The sequence below is a fragment of the Mus caroli genome, unplaced genomic scaffold (genome assembly GCF_978045245.1).
Source record: "Mus caroli unplaced genomic scaffold, Mus_caroli_1 scaffold_11, whole genome shotgun sequence".
Lineage (NCBI taxonomy): Eukaryota > Metazoa > Chordata > Mammalia > Rodentia > Muridae > Mus > Mus caroli.
The window spans coordinates 56,143,614-56,165,578 of record NW_028227266.1 but is presented as its reverse complement, the minus strand read 5'-3'; the positions used below and the strand labels follow the sequence as shown (position 1 = coordinate 56,165,578).

The 21,965-nt window shown below is 49.3% G+C and overlaps 1 protein-coding gene across 2 annotated transcripts in view; it reads left to right on the top strand.

Annotated features, from left to right (window-relative positions):
- Arid3b (AT-rich interaction domain 3B) overlaps nucleotides 1-15,249 on the top strand; it is a 47,187-nt gene extending 31,938 nt beyond the window's left edge. For both annotated transcript variants that reach the window (XM_021173050.2, XM_021173049.3), the window contains exons 5-9: nucleotides 7,418-7,601; nucleotides 8,830-9,146; nucleotides 9,264-9,509; nucleotides 10,586-10,684; nucleotides 12,922-15,249. In XM_021173050.2, the coding sequence (XP_021028709.1) occupies nucleotides 7,418-7,601; nucleotides 8,830-9,146; nucleotides 9,264-9,509; nucleotides 10,586-10,684; nucleotides 12,922-13,091 (1,016 nt within the window). In that variant the 3' untranslated portion in view covers nucleotides 13,092-15,249. The remainder of the gene's footprint in view (nucleotides 1-7,417; nucleotides 7,602-8,829; nucleotides 9,147-9,263; nucleotides 9,510-10,585; nucleotides 10,685-12,921) is intronic.
- Nucleotides 15,250-21,965: the final 6,716 nt, after the last annotated feature.

Below are 21,965 nucleotides of genomic sequence, written 5' to 3'. Positions count from 1 at the left end.
GGGTTAGTCTTTCAGCGTTGGATACTCTTCTCTCCCCAAGGTGACCCAGCTGCTGCAGCTGAGTACACTGCTTTTCTTCCTTCCATCTCTAATTGTCATTAAATGTCCTGTAACCACCCAGCTATCCACAATAATGGAAAAGGGAGTCTGGTTTTGTTTTTTTTTTAATGTACAATTACTTTTGAATTCCTCGCATATATAAAATTCATCCCCTTTCCTCTTCAAAATCTTGCCTAAGTGAACTAGCGCACAGTAATCGAGTTATTTATAGTATTCTGTCCCTCTCTTGCAGCGTGAGTCAGCATCTTAAGGGCTGGCCTAGGGAAACACTGGGCTGAGGCTTGTCCCACTTACACCATTAGGTGAGGGTCTAGGAGGTTCTTGCCACAGATGGCAGAGGAGGCAGATGGCCGTGTATGTCCCGTGCTGACTACTGTCCTTCTCCTCTAAACTTTGGCAAGACCTGATCCACTAACAAGCAAACAGGAGGAGGACGACCACAGCCGTCCTCCTTCAAACTCTTTGTTAACCCTTGAACTCAGGGATTTGTGCATGCTGAGCTGGCACTCTGATGTAAAGTAAGAGGAGGTTGGTCATAGTTAAGACTTCATTTTTAACCACAGCAGAATGTAAGGTCACCTAAAGCAAACCCTAGCTGGAGTATCAAAAAAGGCTGGTTGTAGAGCCACCAGAGTCTTACTCACTGCTGATGGCTGAAAATGGGAATGATGAATCTTGCTTCCATCAGATGACAAGGTATATACCATACATACACACAACCATAAGAGTGAGCTGTGGCCAGCACACCAGGACAATTCTAACAGACCTAATGTGGAACAAAAGCGGGACACAGAAATTGTTTTCTTTCTTTCTTTCTTTCTTTTTTTTTGTAGAACATGATTTTAATATTTTCAACTGTTAATATTCAACAAACAGAATAATTATTTTAAGATATATTTCCTTGTTATGTCTCCCTTTTCATTTCTGATTTTATTAATTTGGAGACTGTCTCTGTGCCCTCTGGCTAGTCTGGTTTATCTCTGTCTTGTTTATTTTTCTCAAAGAACCAGCTCCTGGTTTTGTTGATTCTTTGTATAGTTCTTTTTGTTTCTACTTGGTTGATTTCAGCCCTGACTTTGATTATTTCCTGCCAGGATGACTTCATTTTTATAAAGTTTGAGAAAATACACATCAGAATGACGGACACCTCCAGCCCTGGTACAGAGTGGGAGGGTGAAGTTACTGGGAGGGAAGGGATTCGAGGGGATGTTCTGAAACTGGAAATGTTTCATATTCTGACCTGAGAGTTAATCCCACCCATGCTTGTGGAAAACCCTCTGTCAGTCAAATTAGTGTTCTACGTCATCTGTAAGTTACATAGCCATGCTGTGGGCAGTTGGAGGCAGAGGGCTTAAGTATCTTTGTCTTTCTAATAACAGGATACTGGCATGCCTTTTTATTTATTTATTTATTTTTTTTGTCCTTCCCTTGTGGAACACCATGGCACAGACTGCTGCCGCCTGCCAGACACTGCTGCCCAGGCTCCCTCCCATTAGGAGATATGTTCTACATAAACAAGTCAGGGAAAGAAATCACCAGCTAGTTCCCTTCCTGTTCCCGAGGAACAGGGCAAGGATTAATCTACAGAGAGGATCGGTAGGAGCGGCAGCCTCCCTGCCTGCCTGCCTGTACATACACTCCTGGGTCTAACATGGATTTTCATTCTTCCAGTCTTCCTTGTTGATTGTCTCATTCAGGCTATGGGCATGATTAATGACCTTCTTTAAAGCCAGGAAAAAAGCAACAAAGGTCCCTGGCAGGGCCACCCCCTATGTCCTAGGAGCTCACCCCCAGCCAGTAGACTGGAAAGCACCCTTTGAGTGTCTTTGACCAGATTGCCGCTGGTCTTCACTGGAACAGGTCATTCTCGGCGATGGAACGGGTGTGCCCCCCCCCCCCAACATTCTCCTAGATGCTCATCTTTGTGTCTAGAGGCTGAGACAGTTTTGTCTCTCTTGCCTTTTCTCCTTCTCTGGCTACATGTTTATCACCTGTGATACAGGAGGGCCCATGCTAGGGAGCAGCTTCTATCTATCCGTACCCACCCTGGAAACCTTTGAGGACAGCTCTAGCCTGTTAGTGCTACTGTCCAGCAATGTTTCCACCAACAAGGGTTAAAGCCCTAGGAGTCTCAAAGGCTTTGCTTGGGTCCCTAGCCCTCATAAAAGCCTTTTTACATTGTCCCTGGAGCTGCCTCAGGCTCCCTGGCTGAAATCTGATAAGGGCCCTCTTTGTTGCAACTGTCAGTCTCCTTTATTGAGGAGGGAACTAGAGACCACTGGCATTTCTTGGGGTACAGATAAGGCCCTGGATTCCTGTCAGAGTGAGCATGATTAATTACCCTCAATCCTAGCTCTTGCTTTGATAGCAGTGACTGACAGTCCGCAGGCTTCCCTGTCAGGTGCCCCCCCCCCAACACACACACACACACACACCCTTTCCTGTTGGAGTAGAGATCCTCCCCTGCAGGGCCCACATGGCAACCCACTGAGTTCTTCACCGTGGGTGTTGTTTGCCTCCTTGCTGCAGCTCTGCAGTTACTCTTGCATGGCCCTCTCAAGCAAAGAGCCTGCTTGCCATAGAGGAGGATCTAACAAAGCCTAGAGAGCAGCCAGAGCCCCTTCCCCCTTCTCCAAAAGTCTGGGGAAGTGGTCAGTGGTTGTGGACTTGAACTTCATAGAGTACATATTAAGCCTCATAGTGGTCCTTCAAAAGAGAAGATTCCCAATCATCCATTATCAAGATCATTTGCCAGTATTAGTCCCTAATTGAGTAATTCAGGCAGCAGCTCCTAAAAGCCCTCCCCACACACTCACATGACTGAGCTGCTGTCTCCCATGTATACACACACCCTGATACCAGCACAGTACCCTAACAGATTTCCTCTGTTGTCATAGTAGCATATCCTTTGGACAAGGGAAACGGCTTCCAGGTCCACTCAGTGCAAAGGGAACTGCCAGGAGACTAGCCTGAGGATTCCAGTTGGTTCTCCTATTTGTCAGGAAACCCAAGACAAGGCAGGTTTTTGAGTCTGGTTTATCTGGATAATGTAAGAAAAGCATACTGTGTTTCTGAGGGTGCTCGGGGCCAGCCTGCTCTGGGAGCCTTCTTAACACTAACGGAGGGCTAGCCTCAAGCCAGCAAACAGTACCAGTCCTCCTGTGGTACCAGGAATCTCCTCTGGAACACTGGGAGGCCGCAGAGTGAGGGGAAGAAGAACCCTGGCTTGCCCATGAACACAGCTGCAGCCTCTCACATGAATAGATGTTGCCAGCAGTGTCTGCTCTCCCTGTAGGGAGCTGGTAACGTTCCTGGTGAGGGTGCAGCCTTGACTTCAAATACTGCTCTGGCCTTTCTTACCTTCTCTGATCTGGTTTTCTTCCCTGAGTAGTTCCCAGACTCATCCCTGAGCATCCCCTGACAATAGATCACAGTTCCTACATCTGCAGTACTGTTTGCTCCTGTAGACCTCCAGTGGCCAGAGCCTAGCCTTGTGACTACTTCAAGTGAACCTGGAAATTCTTTCTGAGAAACTGCCTGCAGAGGCAGTATGAACCACAGTAGCATCTGTCCTGGTTTGTGTCCACACCTCATTTTCAGTCGGAAAACAGAAGAAGCCAGGAGGTGGTGGCAAATGCCTTTAATTCCAGACTCAGGAGGCAGAGGCAGGTGGATCTCTCTGAGTTCAAGGCCAGCCTGGTCTATAGATTGAGTTCCAACACTGCCTGGGCTACACAGAGAAACCCTGTCTCAAAAAGCCACCACCAACAACAAAAAACAAACCAGGATAAACAGCCTGGCCCCTTCATCTTGAATTAATCTTGAAAACCCTCAACATGAATTAAGACCATTTCAAAAGGTAGAATGCATTATTTCTTTTGGAAATTGTATTACTGTTGAAGTAATCCAGAAGAAAATAGTGCCATTCACTATTCCGACATGATCAGAAAGTATCTGATTACCAATAGACCTTCTGAAGAGCAGTGTGTCTCTAGCTGGTAAGCCCTGCTGTTCTGGTTAAGAGCTCAGCTACAGATGAGCTGTGCATTCACACCCTGCTACCTTCTCTCTGACTGTACTTCCCCTTCCCACTCCTCCCACTGATGGAGGAACAGTTGCTCTGCCTTGCCAAGGCCCTACCCCTGCATCCGCTCTTCTGTTAGCCTTCCTCCAGGGAGCTTGCTCAGTCTGAGCTTCTGTTCTCCAGGCTTTTCAATAGTGGCTGTGATCCGAATGATCCATGACAGAACTTGAGAAAGGATAGTCTGTTCAGGACTGTCACCATTAGACATTCAAAGCTAGTGATGGGCCTAATTGAGTGGCTCTCATGTTGCCCCAGGCTGGCCTATGTAAAAGAAAATGAACTCCAGGTCCTCCTACCTCTGCTTCAGTGTAACCACAAGAGTATTAGTGCATGAAGGGGAGATAGCCCCTGCTCTTACAGCACTAACAGTTCTGGGAAACCGTGTAGACAGATAGGAAACAGTGAGCATAGTTTGCTGAACTTGGGAGGCTATCACAGACATCCTGAGAGGGAAAGAGTGTGTGAACTGGAGTCGTTAGATCGTTTTCCCTGTGGGCAGTAGATACTGAAGAAGAGACAGCATGGAGAACTGAATGGAGACAAGTATTCCAGATCTGAGAAGAGGGAGGAGAGGCCAAAGTGAGCTCAGCCTGAGGGTGATGTTGAGGAGGCTGGGCTGACTAGAGTGAGGACAGCCACTGGGATCTAGTGGAAACAGACCACTTTTCATGGAGCATTTGTGAATTGTTGGTCACATGATCTGGTTGTGCCTGATAGGATAAGCAATGAGGCTTTGTGGGCTTTTAAGTAAGGAAGTGAAACAGCTAGTAAAAGTAGAGGGTGGTCTGGCTGTGGTGAGCACCTCACAGGTGTGAATCCAGGCTGCTGCAGGTCAGCCAGTGACCTGTCACAGGTTGGTGGCCCAGGCCAAAAAGGAAAGGTGCTTGTGAGGGCCACCTCAGAGGAAGAGGGGGCGGAACTTGCTGACAGCCTGAAAGTGGCTGCTGAGAACAGCCAGGGCGGGCGGGTGCACAAGCTCCTGCCTGACTTGTAAGGACTGTGCTATTGCTGGGAGGAGGGCAGAGGAGGAGAGGGGGCGGGCAATAAGTTACGGAAGTGGAGGTGAGGTCAGCGTGCACATTCTGACTTGGAAGTGGACCGGTTACCCATGTGAAGATGCCTTGGAAGCGTCTGGAGGATGGGCCTCCAAAAGAAGAGGGCACCAACCCTAACCACAGCGCTACCATCTTAGGCATCTTGTGGTAGGAATGGGTTCATTATTCTGAGCAGCACAGAAAAGCAATGGTCAACCTGGAATATGAGTCTTAGAAGAGGGTCAGGAGTCTGTATTTTCTGTATTAATTTGTTTGGGTTTCCTTTATCTTTTTATTTATTTAGAGACAGTGGTCTATGCAGCAGAGACTAGCCTGGAACTTGAACTTGAGATTCTCTTGTCACATGTTTCTCAGTAGCTGGTAGTAGAAGCCTATGTCACTGTCTTTGGGTTACCTGTGCACTTTTAAACCTAACTCCATGACCCTTGTCCAAAGGGCTCAGAAAACGGCTGGTCTCCTCCTAACTGCGTGAAAGAGCTCTGGTCCTACCAGGGCGATCCCCCATAGCTGTGTTCACACTGCTTTCTCTTCAGGAATGGAGATGTGGTAGAGGCATTCCTGGGGATGACACACAAAATGGCCCTCTGGCCTCCACATGCACATACACAAATACAGGGTCTTACCATGTAACCCTGAATGGACTGGAACTCTCTATGTAGACCACGCTGGCCTTGAACTCACAGATCATAGAAATCTACCTGGTTCTCCTTCCCAGGTGCTAAGATTATAAGCACATGCCACTACACCCGTATATTTTGTGTGCCTTGCTGTTTGTGTGTGTGTGTCTGTGGACCATGTTCTTGCACTTCTCACAGAGGCCAAAAGAGGACATGAGATCCATCGGGAACTAAAGTTATAGAAGGCTGTAAACCTCCATGTGGGTGCTGGGAATCAAACCTAAGTCCTCTGGAAGAACAGCCAATATTCTTTAACTGCTGAGCCATCTTTTCAGTCCCTGCATAAGATTTTTTTTTTTAAAGGGAGGGAACCCTTCATTCCATTGTCCTGCTTGGATTGCCCTGGGAAACAGCAGAGGGACTGGATGTGTTGTCACATCTCAGAAAGCCAGCACTTGGGAGACTGAGGTCAGCCTGGTCAACATAGCTAGATCCTGCATCCTCCCCCCACCCCCAAAAAAATAAAAATAAAAAATAAAAATAAACCTGTGGTGAGGCCGACGCATTCAGCTGAGGCACGAAGCAGCAGCGTTGGAAAGGAGCAGCCTCTATTCAGGACAGCTCGCCATTATGAGGCAACTCAGTAAGGTGGGGGCAGGGAAGGGGTGGGGCTGGAGCAGCAGCCGAGTACAGTAAGAGAAGTTTGCCATCAAAAGGCAACAAGTCTCATTCACTGCCCCGGATGCTGACCCTTCCCTGTGGAATTCTCTCCTCTGACCTCCAGATCATTAATCCCGAGCTGCCAAATGACAGTCATCCATCACGCCTCCTGACGAGCATCCCGGCCTCCTGTGAAAGGACCTGGGCCCCTCCCTCACTCCTGTCCCCCGGTGCTCATTAGTAGCCCTTCCTGCCCAGTGCCAGGTTTCCTAATCAAGTCCCTGGCTCCTCTCACTTCCCCTCTGGGCCAGTGGGCGGAAGCTGCTCTGACCCTCCCTCTTTAAGAGGCCAGGGAGGGGGTGGAGTGATTAGTGAGTGGGGAAAGCATTGTTGAGTGGCGTTTTATTCCCTGGGAGACCTTTATGTCCAGTAGCCACTTTGACTTGGCTAGTCATAAGAGAAAAAGAAAACATGTCTCTCCATCCTGTCTCAGGAGGGAAGACAGGCAGTCTACAAAGGAGCCTGTTCAGCTACTCTCACACCAGCCCAGCGGGGATGTAGGCAGGTGGATGCGCCGGTGGGGCCTGGGCAGAAATTGGTTCCAAAGGTTCCAGGAGTGTAAATTGCCAAACTATTAGAAATTATCTGAGATTATACTTCTAACAACAAACAAAACACCCTCTAAATTCCTCAGCATCAGAAAGACTAAGGGACCTGCTTCAGGCCATAACCCTTGTTAACCCCTTGGGCCTGCCCTGCTTATTCCAGAGAGTGCTGACAATGAGTCTAATCGCTGTCAGATCCAGGGTCAGATCACACTTCTGAAATTCACAAGCACTGTATCCATCAGCCTACTAATGATGAGCATGTACAGATTTGATGTCTTCTTGCTCAGCTTGCCTGACCCAGCCCTCTCTCTCTCTCTCACTGGACAATCACAGGCACCCCAATCAACCGGATTCCCATCATGGCCAAGCAGATCCTGGACCTGTACATGCTGTATAAACTGGTCACAGAGAAAGGAGGCCTGGTGGAGATCATCAACAAGAAAATCTGGAGGGAGATCACCAAAGGCCTGAACCTGCCCACCTCAATCACCAGTGCTGCCTTCACCCTCAGGACTCAGTGAGTAGCCGGGGCTGAGACGGAAGCCAAGCAGCATGAGGTGTTAGCCCTGACTGAGGAAGGGAAGAAAATTCCTGGCACGATGAGGAGCCTTTGAGATGAATCCCTCAGAGCTGAAAAGCTACCCTTACCATGGCCCCTGAGTGCCAGTATTTTTCTGTTCTGTGTGACTTAAACCTCACAGTCTGTCCTGGAAAGAAGATACTATCCCATTTTGTAGATTATGAAAACTAAGCCTGATCAATTTAGTCAGTGCCGTACTGGGCCAGAAATTCAGACTTGGGCTTCTGTCCCTGCAATATGTGCTCTTTCGAGCATATGACCACCCAGTGGCCTCCCCTCTTACCCTGTCCTCAAGCCTCAGGTCAGTCGAGCCTGGTTGGCCATCGATTAACTAGTTAACAAGGGTTGACAGGAACAGTAAATCAGAGAGTAGCCATGTAGAATGAAAGCCAAAGTGGGGAGTATTTTTCTGGAATGTTCTAGTTGCTCTGTGAGTGAACAGTTGGCATATCTTCAGGTAGCATGCCCTGGCCTTGTTGAGAGATCTTAAGGTTTTGGGGGCCAGAAAGATGGCTCGGCGGGTAGGTGCTTGCCACCAAACCTGACTATCTGTCTTCAATACCTAGGACCCAACTGACATGGTAGAAGAGGGCCTGCAAGTTGTCCTCTGACCTCCGTGCCAGCACTGTGGCATGTTATGCAATTAGCACATGTACACAAATACACACAGAATAAGTCGATGTAAAAACAACAGACAATGCTTTCACCCATCAGGACTGTTAGAAATAGAGACAGCTGTAACTAGAGTGTCAGGGTTGTTGAGGGAAGAGTGGCCCCATGAACAGCTGACACACACAAAGACGGGCCGCCCTCCTGGGCCCAATTCAGTGGAGAGACCAAACTAACTGAATCAGAAGAGAAAGGCACAATGAAACACAGGCCTCATTTCCCTAACGGCGTTTGAGTCCAGAGGGAAGATGTTAGCTAAGGCTTTAAGGTTCTCTTTATGACTGATGCTTCAGATTCATGCAGTGTGTATGCCTAGGTGTCAATAGAGAAGCCTGGAGGAGTGTGTCATGTGAGCTTAGTAGACCCTTCTACTATGTGTACCACACCCTAGCTAGCTCTTGCCTGACCAAGGCTGCTTCCAAAACCAGATCTACTTAACCTGGACCATCTCTGTCTGGCACTGTGTTCTAGATTACTCTACCCTTCTTCCCTGCAGGTACATGAAGTATCTATATGCTTATGAGTGTGAGAAGAAAGCCTTGAGCTCCCCAGCTGAACTGCAGGCAGCCATCGATGGCAACCGTAGGGAAGGTCGGAGGCCCAGCTACAGCTCCTCCCTCTTTGGCTATTCTCCTGCTGCTGCCGCTGCTGCTGCTGCCGCCGCCGCCGCTGCTGCTGCTAGTGCTGCCTCTGCTGGGACCCCCACCCTTCTCTCGTCCCCCAAGATCCGCTTCTCCATCCTTGGGCTTGGCTCCAGCAGTGGCACCAGTGCCAGCAGCCCTCGGATACCCCCGGCATCTACTCTCAGGAAAGGTGAGCAGAGCCTCTGGAGGAGGGGAGGGATGGAGGAGAGAAGCTCAGTGTGTCTGCCCAGGATGGGCATCATGGTGGAGGGGTAAGTGGATTGATGGAGCTCCGGTTCCTTTGCAGGTGATGGAGTCCCAGTGCCTGTGCCAAATCGCCTGGCTGTGTCAGGGACTTTGGCAGGCCAGCAGGCTGGCAACCGGCCTGGCACACTGGAGCAGCTAAGGGAGCGCCTGGAATCAGGGGAGCCCCCTGAGAAGAAGGCATCAAGGTTGTCAGAGGAGGAGCAACGCCTGGTGCAGCAGGCCTTCCAGCGCAACCTCCTCAGCATGGCGCGACAGCTCCCCATGAAGATCAGAATCAACGGCAGGGGTGAGCATCAGTGTACAGCTCCATCTCCCCTCATAACGCCTGTCATACCCCAGCTCTGCTCAGGCCCGAGGCTTAGTGACAGTAGGTACCTCCTGACCACCTGGCCCAGGAAACACCCTCTCCAGCCCTCCTTCCCCTTGCCTTCACTGCCCTCGAAGAGGCCTGAGCCAGAGAGGAGCCACTGGAGGTGTCTGTTTGCCGAGATCTCACCACCTTAATGTTTTCTAAGTCGGAAGTTGCTTCCGGCATAGATGCTGTGCTCCCCCAGCCCTGCCTAGCCTTTTGATCTGTCTAAATTACAAGGTTTGCATCCACGCCAGTGCCTCACCGGATATAACCTGTCTTTCATCAGGTCTGTCATTCCTGAGAAACAGTGGAGCCACCAGGGGCCTCAGGAATAAGAAGTAGGCAATGCAAGTTTAGCAGAACGAGTGACATTTTTCCCCTCCCCCTCCTCATTTTTCTAGTTTCCAGTTCTCTGAACACACACCCCATTTCCCTCATTTTTCTCCCTGCATTCCCTTTCAAGCCCCCTTTCTGTGCCGTGGTTGCTGTAGTTCTTTGTCGAGCAAACACAAACAGTTGTGTGCTGAGAAGGGAGGCAAAGTGAAAGGAGCCCTCAGATCCCCAAGTAGACTGCCCTCGCTTGGATGATGGACAGAGGGAACCATTTAGGGGCCAGTGGAAAAGGTAACTCACATGGAAGAGTGTTTGACTCTGCAGAGTGAAAAGTCCCATGTGCCAGCCGCCCCACGGGGCAGGAAGGGCAAAAGACCCTTCTCCTGAGATCCTCACAGTTGAGGTACACCAGGGCAGTTTGTGGCCAGGGCTGATTTTCAGATCACTTCAGTATAGTGGGTACTCTGTTAGGGTTGGCCTGCTGTCCCCTCACTCTGTGAGTCAGGGAATGACAGAAGTTGGTTAGCCTGGCTCTGCTGCCGGACCTATGATCAGAGGTGGTAGAGACAGAGATGGCAGAGATGAGACAGTATTAGACCATAGATGGGCTTGACTAAGCAGCACCAGATGACAGCAGGAAGCTTAACCATGTCTGCTTTCTCTGTCTGACTCCACAGAAGACAGAGCAGAGCCTTCAGCTGCAGCACTGAACCTGACCACAAGCAACATTGGGAGCATCAATATGTCTGTGGATATCGATGGCACCACCTATACAGGTAGGCCCCTGGAGCTCTGGGAGGCCCACGCTGACTGGCAGCCAAAGTGCAGCTTCCCAGTTGGCCCTGCCTGCCTCCCTCAGACACCTTGCGGTGGGATGATGGGGGCGTCTTTTTACATTGACTTAGCATTGCTAGCATAAGGAGACCCTGGACCCTCGGTACACAGACTGATAGTATGACCAGTCTCAGAGAACGAGAATCCTTTCCCTGACGGCAAACAACTCATTAAATGGTCTGTTGTTCCATGCCTTTTTTTCTTCTTTTTGATGGTTTGGTGCAGGGGGTCAAGACAGGGTTTCTCTGTGTAGCCCTGGCTGTCCTAGAATTCATTCTATTGTTATAATAATTTTTTTTTAAGATTTTGTTTATTTTATGTATATGAGTACACTGTAGCTGTCTTCAGACACACCAGAAGAGGGCATCAGATCCCATTACAGATGGTTGTGAGCCGCCATGTGGTTGCTGGGAATTGAACTCAGGACCTTAAGAAGAAGAGTCAGTGCTCTTAACCACTGAGCCATTTCTCCAGCCCCCATGTTACAGTAATTTTAAAAGTGATAACTTTTCTCTCTCCCAGTGAGCTCCCAAATAAACAAGACTGTAGGATTTATTCGATAAGCTTTACAGCACAGTAGCTGAGCAGTTGACTAATCTGTTCTATCCCTGTAAACTAATCTGACTGCCTCTCAGCCAAAATCCCTGAGACACTTACATTTTAGTATTGGTCTGGCCTCTGCTCCATGTGTGTGCCTAGGGTGTCTCTCTAACCCTCTTTTCCTGGCAAATCCTCCTCTTCCCTCACCTCTCTCTCCCTCCCCCTCCCTCTCTCTCCTCCCCCACCCCTGTACTACAGAATGAGACCCTGTCAAAATTAAATGAAATACACCAGCAGTGAATCTGAGTGCTGCAGAAACCAGCCTTGACCCCGGACGTTGCCAGTTTTCATAATCTATTTGCCCGTAGTATTTTGGTGGGTAGTTGGGTTTTCATCTGTTAAGATCAGATAGATCTCTCAAAGGTGTTCAACATAGAATTCACAAAGGCAACAGACCCCAACCCTGAATCCCTGGCTAGTCCATGTGTGTAGGGACAGGCTTGGGAATAAGCTGAGCTAAGTCTTGTTAAGCACCGTTTGGTGAGCAGGAACTTCAGGCTCAGGCTGGTGACATCTTCCTGTTTTACCTGTTTTACCTGTAAGGCATGAGGTATGTGACTGATGAACAGCCCCATGCAGGCCGGTAAACCTTGCATTCAAACCAGAGTTTCCCCGGGGATAGGATAGCTCCTGATCACCTGCAAGGACACCTGCTACAAGCACCAAAGTCCAGCCAGAAAAGAACAGGTTCCTAGAAGTAGCCATGCTCATGTGGCTTGCCAGTCTCTTGGTACCACTCATGATGTGGCTTGGGACATGTGGAGTTAGGTTGAAACCTGAAGAGAACAGAAACCAGGAGTAACAGCCACATCTCAGTATCCTTCTGTCATCGTGGGAGGAAGAAGTGGGCAACCTCCTTTCCTCTCAGGATACAGAGGGTCAGGAGCCGAGGCTCCCAGCACTATGAAAGTGGGCCACTCAGCTATCTTGACCCTGTCTGCCGCAGGCTTTCACTGTTGGCATGTGGTACCCAGGATCCTAAGAGTAGTCTTGACATTCAAGGCCACTATCCTTCATCAGCTACCTACTGCTTCTCACACCTGTGCTTGCTGCCACCACCAGGCCTGCTTCCCTGCAGGCAGTCTGGAGCTTGTACATCCTGAATTCCAAAGGTCTTAGTGGCCTTCTCCTGCTTAGAGCTTCCAGAGCCTCCAAACAAGTTCCCATAGCTATAAGGGGCCCCACCCACCTCCTCAGCCCCAGTGGGCTAGCCCAACTTGCTGCTGTGTCTCAGGTTTTCTGGCCACTGTCTCTTCAGTTGAATGCTTTTTCCTTTTCAAGCAATCTAGACTCTACTCACCACCAAAACCTTCCTGGGCTATGCTTCCCACTCCTCTCTCCAGAACCCTTATGATGTCCCCAGCAGCAGAGGTACACCTGTCTCAGAGTATTTATGTCATTCTAGCAAAGGGACTGTTTGCATGCTTGTCCTTCAGCAGTCTGTGAACCTTTGGTGGCAGGACAATTGTCTGGGCTTCCCCTGACATCTGGCATGGTAGGAGAGTAAGCCCAGCAGTCATGCCCTGTTTCATTGAACCAAGCTACTCCTTAGCCCATACTGCTTTTCCTCCCACCCCAGGTGTGCTGTTTGCCCAGAAACCAGTGGTCCACCTCATTGCGGGCTCTACTCCCCAGAGCATTGGCAGCAGCGCCAGCAGCAGCAACAGCAGCAGCTCTCACTGCTCACCAAGTCCTACCTCATCCCGGGGTACCCCCAGTGCAGAGCCCTCCACCAGCTGGTCCCTCTGATGAGCAGCACTCAGCACCCACTCCCTACTCTCCTGCCAAGATTAAAGGAGATTGACGCACAGAATTTACCTCACTCACCTCATGGAGCCCACAACAGACACCATCTGGCCAGATGTTAAATTTGGAAGAGTCCGTCTGGCCAAGCTCCATTCAGGTTCTGCTGTATTCTAGGGGGCAGGACAGAGTAGCGTTGTCCAATCAGGGATTGTCTTGGAGAACTGGGTGGGGGCATCTGGGCATCCAGCTTTCCCAGGGTTCCCCAACCACCTCCCAACCCAGAGTAGTATATCGACAATCTGTAAGGCGACTTGGGGCTGGAGGCTTTTCACTTCCCTTCCCCCTTAATTTATTTCCCTTCTGCTGCCTTCTGCCTTCACCCCAGGATCACCAGACTCTTAGTCTGCCCAGTCCCCCAGTGTTTAAATCCCATTTGGGGCTCTAGGAGTCGGGAACTTGTCTTCCTTGCTCTTGTTGGCTGAGCATGGGATGAGGATGAGTCTTCCCGGGCCTCCTTTAGTCTCCAGGAGTGGATCTCCCATATCCAAGTCTTAACTTCATTCCTCAGGGCCCTGGAATACTTTCTGTTGTTGTTGTTCCTAAGAAAAAAAGCATGTTAGGGCAGGCTTTGGGTTCAGGGTCCCTCTGTGTATGGAGAGGAAGAAGCACTCACGGTGCCCAGGCCCTGATACCTACCCAACAAGACTCCCTTCTGATCCTCAAACCTCGGCTTCCTGCCTGCCTATGTTGGCCAACTCTCCCAAGATACCACTGGTCCCTGGCCCCTAACGTCGTCTCGTGGGGCCATCTCAGCCCTACCAGCCCAAGACATGGTGACGTCAGGCTCGCTGAAATACCTCAGATTTGTAATTGTTGATATTTGATTCTTCAGGAAGTATTTGCATCTCTGTAATATTTTTTTAATATGTTTTGCTGACTTTAATTTTTAAATTTTTATTGTTGCTATTGTAGCACCAAAGAAATGAAAGCAGATCACCCCAGCCAGGTGCAGTTTGCAGCCACCTCCCTCCACCCTGCCCATGCCCTGGCCAGGGGGTGTAGCAGGTGGGGTGACTCAGGGATCATCACAGCAGGAGGATGGGGTGGAGGGACCCGTGCTTGCTGGTGGCTCCTGAAACCACACTGGTTCTTCCCACCGCCCCTACCCCAGCTGTCAGGGTAGGGCAGAGGATCTTCCTGCCTTTAGCACCCTCACCTTGGGGCATAGGCAAATGGCTATGGGCCCTGCCTGAGGCTGAGCTTCAGGAACAAGAGGATGCTAAGAGCTCTGTCTTCTGTTGGCATGCAGCTGGAACAGGCCACTGTGGTAGAGAAAGGGTAGACCTTATCCAGGGCTCCATTCTCATCCCAGTGTGCCTCACTCTGTTTCGTAAAGCATCACCACCCATATCCACCAGGACTACTCTTGGCTGTAGCAGTGGAGACCACAGCATGGCCCGCAGTCCTGTCCTAGGACGAGAAAGGGAAAAGCTTATGCACAAACAAACATACCTCAGCCTGGCGAGCACAGCACTGCTGACTTCTGGTCTTATCCCTGCCCCAGGACACACACACACACATAGCTCTTACACTGGGGTCTGACCCTCTTCTGCCTCATAAGCCCTATCCACGAGGCACATGCAGGGTTGGGCAAGGGGTCTGGTGCTGTAAGAAGCCTATTTGGCCAGTGTGTCTCAGGATTTAGTCATGAAGGATAGACCCTTCCTACCCAGGGGTGACAGGGACAGTGCTGCAAGACTTTTCAGTCATCAAATACTCTTTCCTCAGGCAGCTTGTTCCCCTTGTCCCTCTCAATGCCCCTCACTGCCCTCAAGCCAGCAGCAGGCTCCTAGCCAGAAAATGCAAGAGCTGGGTGCCTTGTGTGCCCAGCACTAGGGCTTTGGCCCAAGTGGCGCTTCCCCCGCAGGTATAGTCCTGAAGGCCACATGGCCATGTGGTTGGCCAGGACAGCCTCCTCCCCTTCCATGTCTTGTATGTATTCTAACCAGAAAAAAAAAATGTGATAGCACATGGTAGCCTAGGCCGTGACTGAATACCTCAGATTTCCTCTACAGCAAGTGTCTGTCTGTGTCGTGGTTATCTTCTGTCTTACATGTTCTCGAATGTTTATATTTCAATAAAGCTCTACCTCTTCACATGAGCCAGTCTGGGATCCTTTCACTGACTTGAACTGGACTTCAGAATGCAAAGGGACTTCATGAACCCAGGAGCCCCAGGTCCCCAGATTCTCCTGAACCTTCTCCCGCTTCACTGTCTGCTTCGGCAGAGGGCTGGAACTCCGTTTCTCAGCCGTGCTGTCAGAATCTCCTGACAGTACTAGTCACCATGGCAGTGCTATGGAGTGTCTGACTAGCAAGGGGGCCACCTCTGTGGCTTAGCACACCCTTGCTGAACTCACTGGGTCACATTCAGAAGAGATGTGTGTGGGCCCTTGGGAGGGCCTCGGGCTAATGGGTTTGTGTGCCTCCTATATTTTAGAGAATGGTCTAACCAGGGCATGGACTTAGAAGGGTGACCTAGAACCAGATGTCAGTCTGTGTGTAGGTCTTCTCTGCCAGGCTGCTCACTCTTAGCAGCGCGGGAAGAGGAAAACCACAGGGCAAGGCTGTATGGCTTGATACCGCCCGCTCTGTTCAGGACCACAAACAACTCGCCTGTCTGCAGAGCCCCTTAGCACCGCTCAGAGCTGCTCCAGCTTTAGGAGCAGATTCGTACTTAGAGCAGTATGGTGCACATTTGTGCTCAGGCTGTGCGCGGGAGCTGGACTTCCAAGCCCCCATGATATACAGAGCTTGATCCTGTCCCCCAAAAAGGAACAAAACAAAACAAGCCCAAGCAGGATGTCTCAGCGGGTGAAGGTCCTTGCTGCCAAGACTGCTAACCTGAGTGAGTTCTCTGGGGAAAACTGACTCCCGCCACTTGTCCTCTGACCTCCACACAAAATACAGTTGTCTTAAAGGAATCAAGGTAGCCTGGTAGAGCAGTGCACGCCTGTGATGCCAGCACCTGGCACACAGAAGCAAGATAGCTCAGCAGGGAAAAGCTCTTGTCCCATGAGCTGATACCTAGTTTGATTGACAGGAGAGCACCACTCCCAGAGTTGTCATCTGACCTTCATACACATGCTGTGGCACAAATATATACAACTTTTTTTTTTCCCAGGCAGGGTTTCTCTGTAGCTCTGACTGTTGTGGCACTCACTCTAGACCTGGCTGGCCTCAAACACAGAGATCCCCCTTGCCTCTGCCTCCCAAGGCCTGGGATTATAGGCATGCTCTACCACCACCTGGCCAGTTTTTAAAACATTTTTAAAGAAGATGCATCTATCTACCTAGCCAGAGCTGCATACCTTTAATCCTAGCACTCAAGCAAGAGGCCGGCCTGGCTGCAACATTGTGAGTTACAGGCCTGCTAGGGCTATAATGACAAGTCCACATGTATAAGAACAGCAAGAGTAACCAAAAAGATGGATCTAGGTCATCCTTTGCTACTGTATCTAGAATGAACTACAATCCAGAAATGGAGAACATACCTGTGAGAGGGATTCTGCTTGGTTTGAGGTGGGTGAATACACTTCTAGTGTGGACCTTTGAGGTAGGAAGACACACCTCTGATCTGGATCTTGAGGTGGGAAGACACACACCTTTAATCCAGATCTTTAGGCAGGAAGACACATCTTTAATCCAGGCCACACTTTCTGCTGGAAGTCTATATAAGGACATGGAAAAAGGAAGGTTTGTCCCTTGCCCGCTTGCTCTCACCTTGCTAGCACATCGTGTGTGTGTGTGTGTGTGTGTGTGCGCGTGTGTGCGTGTGTGTGTGTGTGTGTATGTGTGTATAACATACATACATACATACATACATGTATATAAAGAGATTCAGGCTGGAGAGATGGCTCTGTGGTTAAGAGCAATGAGTGCTTTTCCAGAGGTTCTGAGTTCAATTCTCAGCAACCACAACCATCTGTAATGGGAACTGATGTCCTCTCCTGGTGTGTCTGAAAACAGCTACAGTATACTCACATACATGAAATAAATAAATAATAATAATAAAAAAAAAGAGATTCATAAGCTCTGTGAATTTAGAGAGCCCTAATACAATTAGGTTCTCTAAAGGGACAAAATTGATTTGTGTGTGTGGTGTGATTTAGAGTGGTTTCAGGCTGTGATCTGAGTCATCCAATGGTTCACAACATGTGGGTTGCTAGCCCTTTGGGAGGGAGGTCAAACCCTTTCACAGGGGACACAGATATCCTGCATGTCAGATATTTTTTATTCATAATAGCAAAGTTGTAGTTATAAAGATAACTGTGGTTGGGGACCACCTCAACAGGAACTGTATTGAAGGTCCCAGCTTTAGGAAGGTTAAGAACTGCTGGAGAAGTCCAACAGTGGCCAAGGGTCCAGGAGTTGTTTGGTCCACATGAATCCCAGGGAAGTCACAAAAGAGCTGCCAGTTTTCAGTCTACATTGGAATCTACAAAGAAATAGATTCTATTACCAGGGACAGAATAGCTCAGGAACAGGACAGATGAACTTGTCAGTGAGTGCGCAGGCAAGCAGGAAAAAAGCTAAAGCTTCCTTCTACCAGAAGATGTGGCCAGATTAAGGTGGGTCATCCACCTCAATTCCACCAAGAAAAATCCCTCACAGATGTGCCCAGCTGCTTGGGTTTAGTTCATTCCAGATGTACTCAAGTTGACAACCGAGATTAACCATCCCACAGCTACCTAGGGAATCCCAGGACCACCTAGGCTACATGAGACCATATTTAAAAAATAAAAATGACCAGCACTTTAGTCACTAGCCATCAGTCATGTGTGCCACACCTAGAGCCAGCCTCAGGCCTTAGGGCTAAGAGGGAGTAACACTGTGTAGGGGGCTTGGAGACTTGCAATTTCTGTTCATTTGGCTGTGAACAGACACCATGACCAAGACAACTTACACGAGAAAGCACTGGATTCTGGCCTTGCTTGTGGTAGTAGAGGATTAGTTAGTTATGATGGGAAGCAGACTGGCATGGTGCTGGAGTGTAGCTGAGAGCTTTACATCTTGAGTCACAGGCAGGAGGAAGAGAGACAGCAACAGTTGGTCAGGTGTGGACTTTTGAAAGCACAAAGCCCACCCCCAGTGATACACCTCCCCCAATAAGGCCACACCTACTCCATGAGACTACACCACCCAATCCTTCCCAAATAACTGATCAACTGAGTCTGAGAGCCACTCCAGGCCATTGTAGTTCATTCAGTTTCAAGATGCCGGAGAAAATATTATCAAACTTCATATCTCACCAATTGCAACACACACACAGGTCATCAAATTACAAAATAATAGCTATTAGCAACACTTTCTGCTCTTTCAGAGGACCCTGATTTGATTCCTAATCCTTGCATGGTAATTGCACCATCTGCATTTCTAGGGGATCTAGTGCCCTCTTCTGGCCTCCAAGGGCACCAAGCACACATGTGGTACACATGCATACATGCAAGCATAATACCCATACACAGAAAATAAAAATAAAGCCAGACGTGGTGGCATACGCCTTGAATCCCAGTACTCAGAAAGAAGCCGTTGTCTGTGAAATAGAATCCAGCCTGGTCCAGGCCAGCCAAAGCTACATAATAAGACTTTGGCTCCACAAAAGAAAGAAAAGAAAAAAAGAAAAGAAAAGGAGGGAGAGAAAGGGGGAGGGAGGGAGAGAGAAAGGAAGGAAGAAAAAGAAAGGAAAAGAAGAAAGAAAGAGAAAGAAAGAAAGAAAGGAAAGAAAGAAAGAAAGAAAGAAAGAAAGAAAGAAAGAAAGAAAGAAAGAAAGCAAGCAAGCGAGCGAGCTGGGAAAGGATGCTTGCAAAGGTAGTAGTGAGATGGAGGGTTAGATGCTTGTTCATTACTAAGACAAAAGCAGAAAGGGGAACAGGAAGTCTGGATGTAGAGATGGAGGCTCCTCTGCCCTTGGGAAGTAGAGGCTGGCCAATCAGAAATTCAAGGACAGCATTGGCTACATAAGGAGTTGGGGATTCCCTGGGCTGCATGGGACTCGGTCTCAAGAACAAGGAGGTAGGAGCCACAAGCAACTGTATTTCGGAGGATGGTGACAGCTGGGGAAGCAGCTCAGTGGTGGAACTTGTGCCTGGCACTAGAGTAGCTCAGAAGACAAAACACAAGCAACCTCACTAAGAATCAAAGCGTGTGCCCACACACACACACACACACACACACACACACACACACACGGGCATAGCTCTGAGGTTGCACAATACCTAGTCCTGATAAGTATGAGTGGTAGGGATTTCCTGCTTGCAGGGAACATGGTCTGGCAGGTTTGGAAACTAGTTTCCGAACAAATGAAACAGACACTTGCCCCAGGGCTATGAAAACTGGCCCCTGGGTGTGTGTCATGGCAGTGAGCACTGATGGCAGTAATGAGCAGCCACTGAAGCTGGTGTGGGCTGAGGTCTCTTTGGCTTTTACGTGGACTAACTCCTTTCATTTGTGTGGTGATTTGAATGAGGATGGGCCCCATAAGCCCACATATTTGAATACTTGGTCCCCAGTTGGTGGACATGTTTGGGAAGGATTAGGGGGTGTGGCCTTGTGACTCTGGGGGAGGGCTTTGAGGTTTCAAAAAGCCCACATCATAAACAGTTAGCTCTCCTCTCGGACTCCTTGTGCATCAGACGTGAGCTCTCCACTTCTGCTTCAGCGCCTCGCCTGCGTGCCTGCCACGCTCCTGTTGTAATGATCATGGACTCTAATCCTCTGGACTGTGAGCCCCAATAAACATTCTCTTTTAGAAATTGCCTTGGCAATGGTGTTTCCTCTCTCCCCCAGCAATGCAAACATAACTAATTCAGTCCTCTACTTAGTTATCAGGTAGGACCCGTCATTTTGTTTACCTACTTTACAGATGAGGAACTAGGCAGAGAGGTTGAACAGCCAGGCCCACAGTGAGCAGGGCCTGGATTATCTGTAACCACCATGCCAAGCACTGTTGTGTCTGGCCAGTAGATCACAACCTGGGTTTTAGCCTGGAAAGGCATCTTGGAAACCTGTAAGAGAAGAGGGGCTGGGCTGTGCAAGATAAGGAAGGAACCAAGACAAAGCTCTCTGCTCAAGGTTTAATTTTTACTATTCTGGCACTCGGTTATAAAGGAAGGGGGAGGGGCCCAATTCCCGCCAAATAATCTCGGGGTCCAGTAGCAGGGTGATCACGTGATGGCTTCGGAACAGCAAAGCGGCAGGTTCCAGCAGTGGGCGTGGCAGAACGATTGAGCGGGAAGCTCCATCCAGGTGTAAACAGTGGAACCATTAAGGCTGGGGGAGGGGAGGCTACAAAGCACCCTGTGCACAGTGCTCACATTGTGGAGCCTGTGAAGTGCTTGCTGATCATTGTACACGTGTAGAAGTGTGCTTGATGAGCCATAAGGCAGTGATTAGACTTCAAAGTGGCCACCCTTCTGAGAAGGAAAAAAGAGAGGCAAAGGATCCATGGGTGTCTATCATCAGGTCTTGGCTCTACCCCATACCTATCCTGGGGCCGCCTAGAGGCCCTAGCACCCTGAGGGAAAACCTCTGCTGCTATCCATGTGTCTTGGCTAGGGTTTCTATTGCCTTGACAGAACACCATGACCATAACCAAAGTTGGGGAGAAACAGATTTAGGAGGTGGAAACTTTAAGGGCTCTTGGGAAGTCAGTTGTGTTGGATGGTGTTTTACTGGGGCAAACCTGTGAAGGAGTGTTTTCCTGGAGTGGACACAGGTGAAAGGCTAAGGCAGACTCCTGAAAGAACATTTCACTGAAGCAGCCACAGGTGAAAGGATGTTCAGTTAAAGCAAGCATGTGAAAGGACACGTGATGAAGGATTCTTAGCTAACAACAGGCATGCATTGGTCCACCTTACCTCAAAAGAGCAGAAGGCCGAGATGGTGAGAGAGTAGGGCAGTTTTAACAAGTTAGTGGCTTTTCCTACACTGGAGCCACTGAGACAAATAGGAGCTGGGGTTGTAAGAAATTGAGAGGCTGGGGCAAGGGAAGAGGGAGGCCTGGGATGCTTTGTCTATGGATGGTAGCCCCCTCCTGCTATAGATCACCCCAAGAGGTCAACTTGATGTCTTCTCAATGTGTGAGACCCCCTTAACCTGTCTATAATCTCTCCATCAAAATACTTCCTGAGAAATAATCTGCTCTCACCAAAATCCAGCTCTCTCCATGTAGGGAATTGGGGCAGTTGGCAGATTTACTCTCGTTACACATCCAGCAGGGGGCCCACAATCACATAGACCTTGTAGATTCTAAAAAGCTGGGTTAGAGTCTTAGGAAACCCAGCAGAGAAGCAAGAAGGTGACATGGCTGACTCTGTAGAGCCCTGCTGATATAGATGGGAGGGGGAAGTCACATGGCAGGGAAAAGAATGGCCAAGGGCTTGAGGGGACTGAGTTAGCCAGAGCCAGGCTGACTCCATGACAGGCTGCAAACCGGCAGTTTGGGAGACTAGGCCTAAGTTTCTGTTTCCCAGAAATGAGAACCCAGATCCAGGAACCTGTGGGCAGTCAATCTGAAGACACCTTGTCATCTGGTCTGAAGTAAGAACAGGTAGCTAAAATGAGTAAGCAACCCCCTGGGAGGTCTCCAGAGCCTGACCAATTGTAGAATCAGTCAGACCCCTAGAGACAGAGCTAAGCAATCAAGGTGAAAGGGCACACACCCCTCCCTGGAATTCCCCTAACTGACAATAAAAGCCAGGCCTGGGAGTCCACTATGCGTCTCCGTTCCCAATGGGGGACCCCTGCATGCAGGACATTCAGCTGAAGTGTTTAGTTCTTTGCTTTTGCATACTATTTCAGTCCAGGGTATCATTTG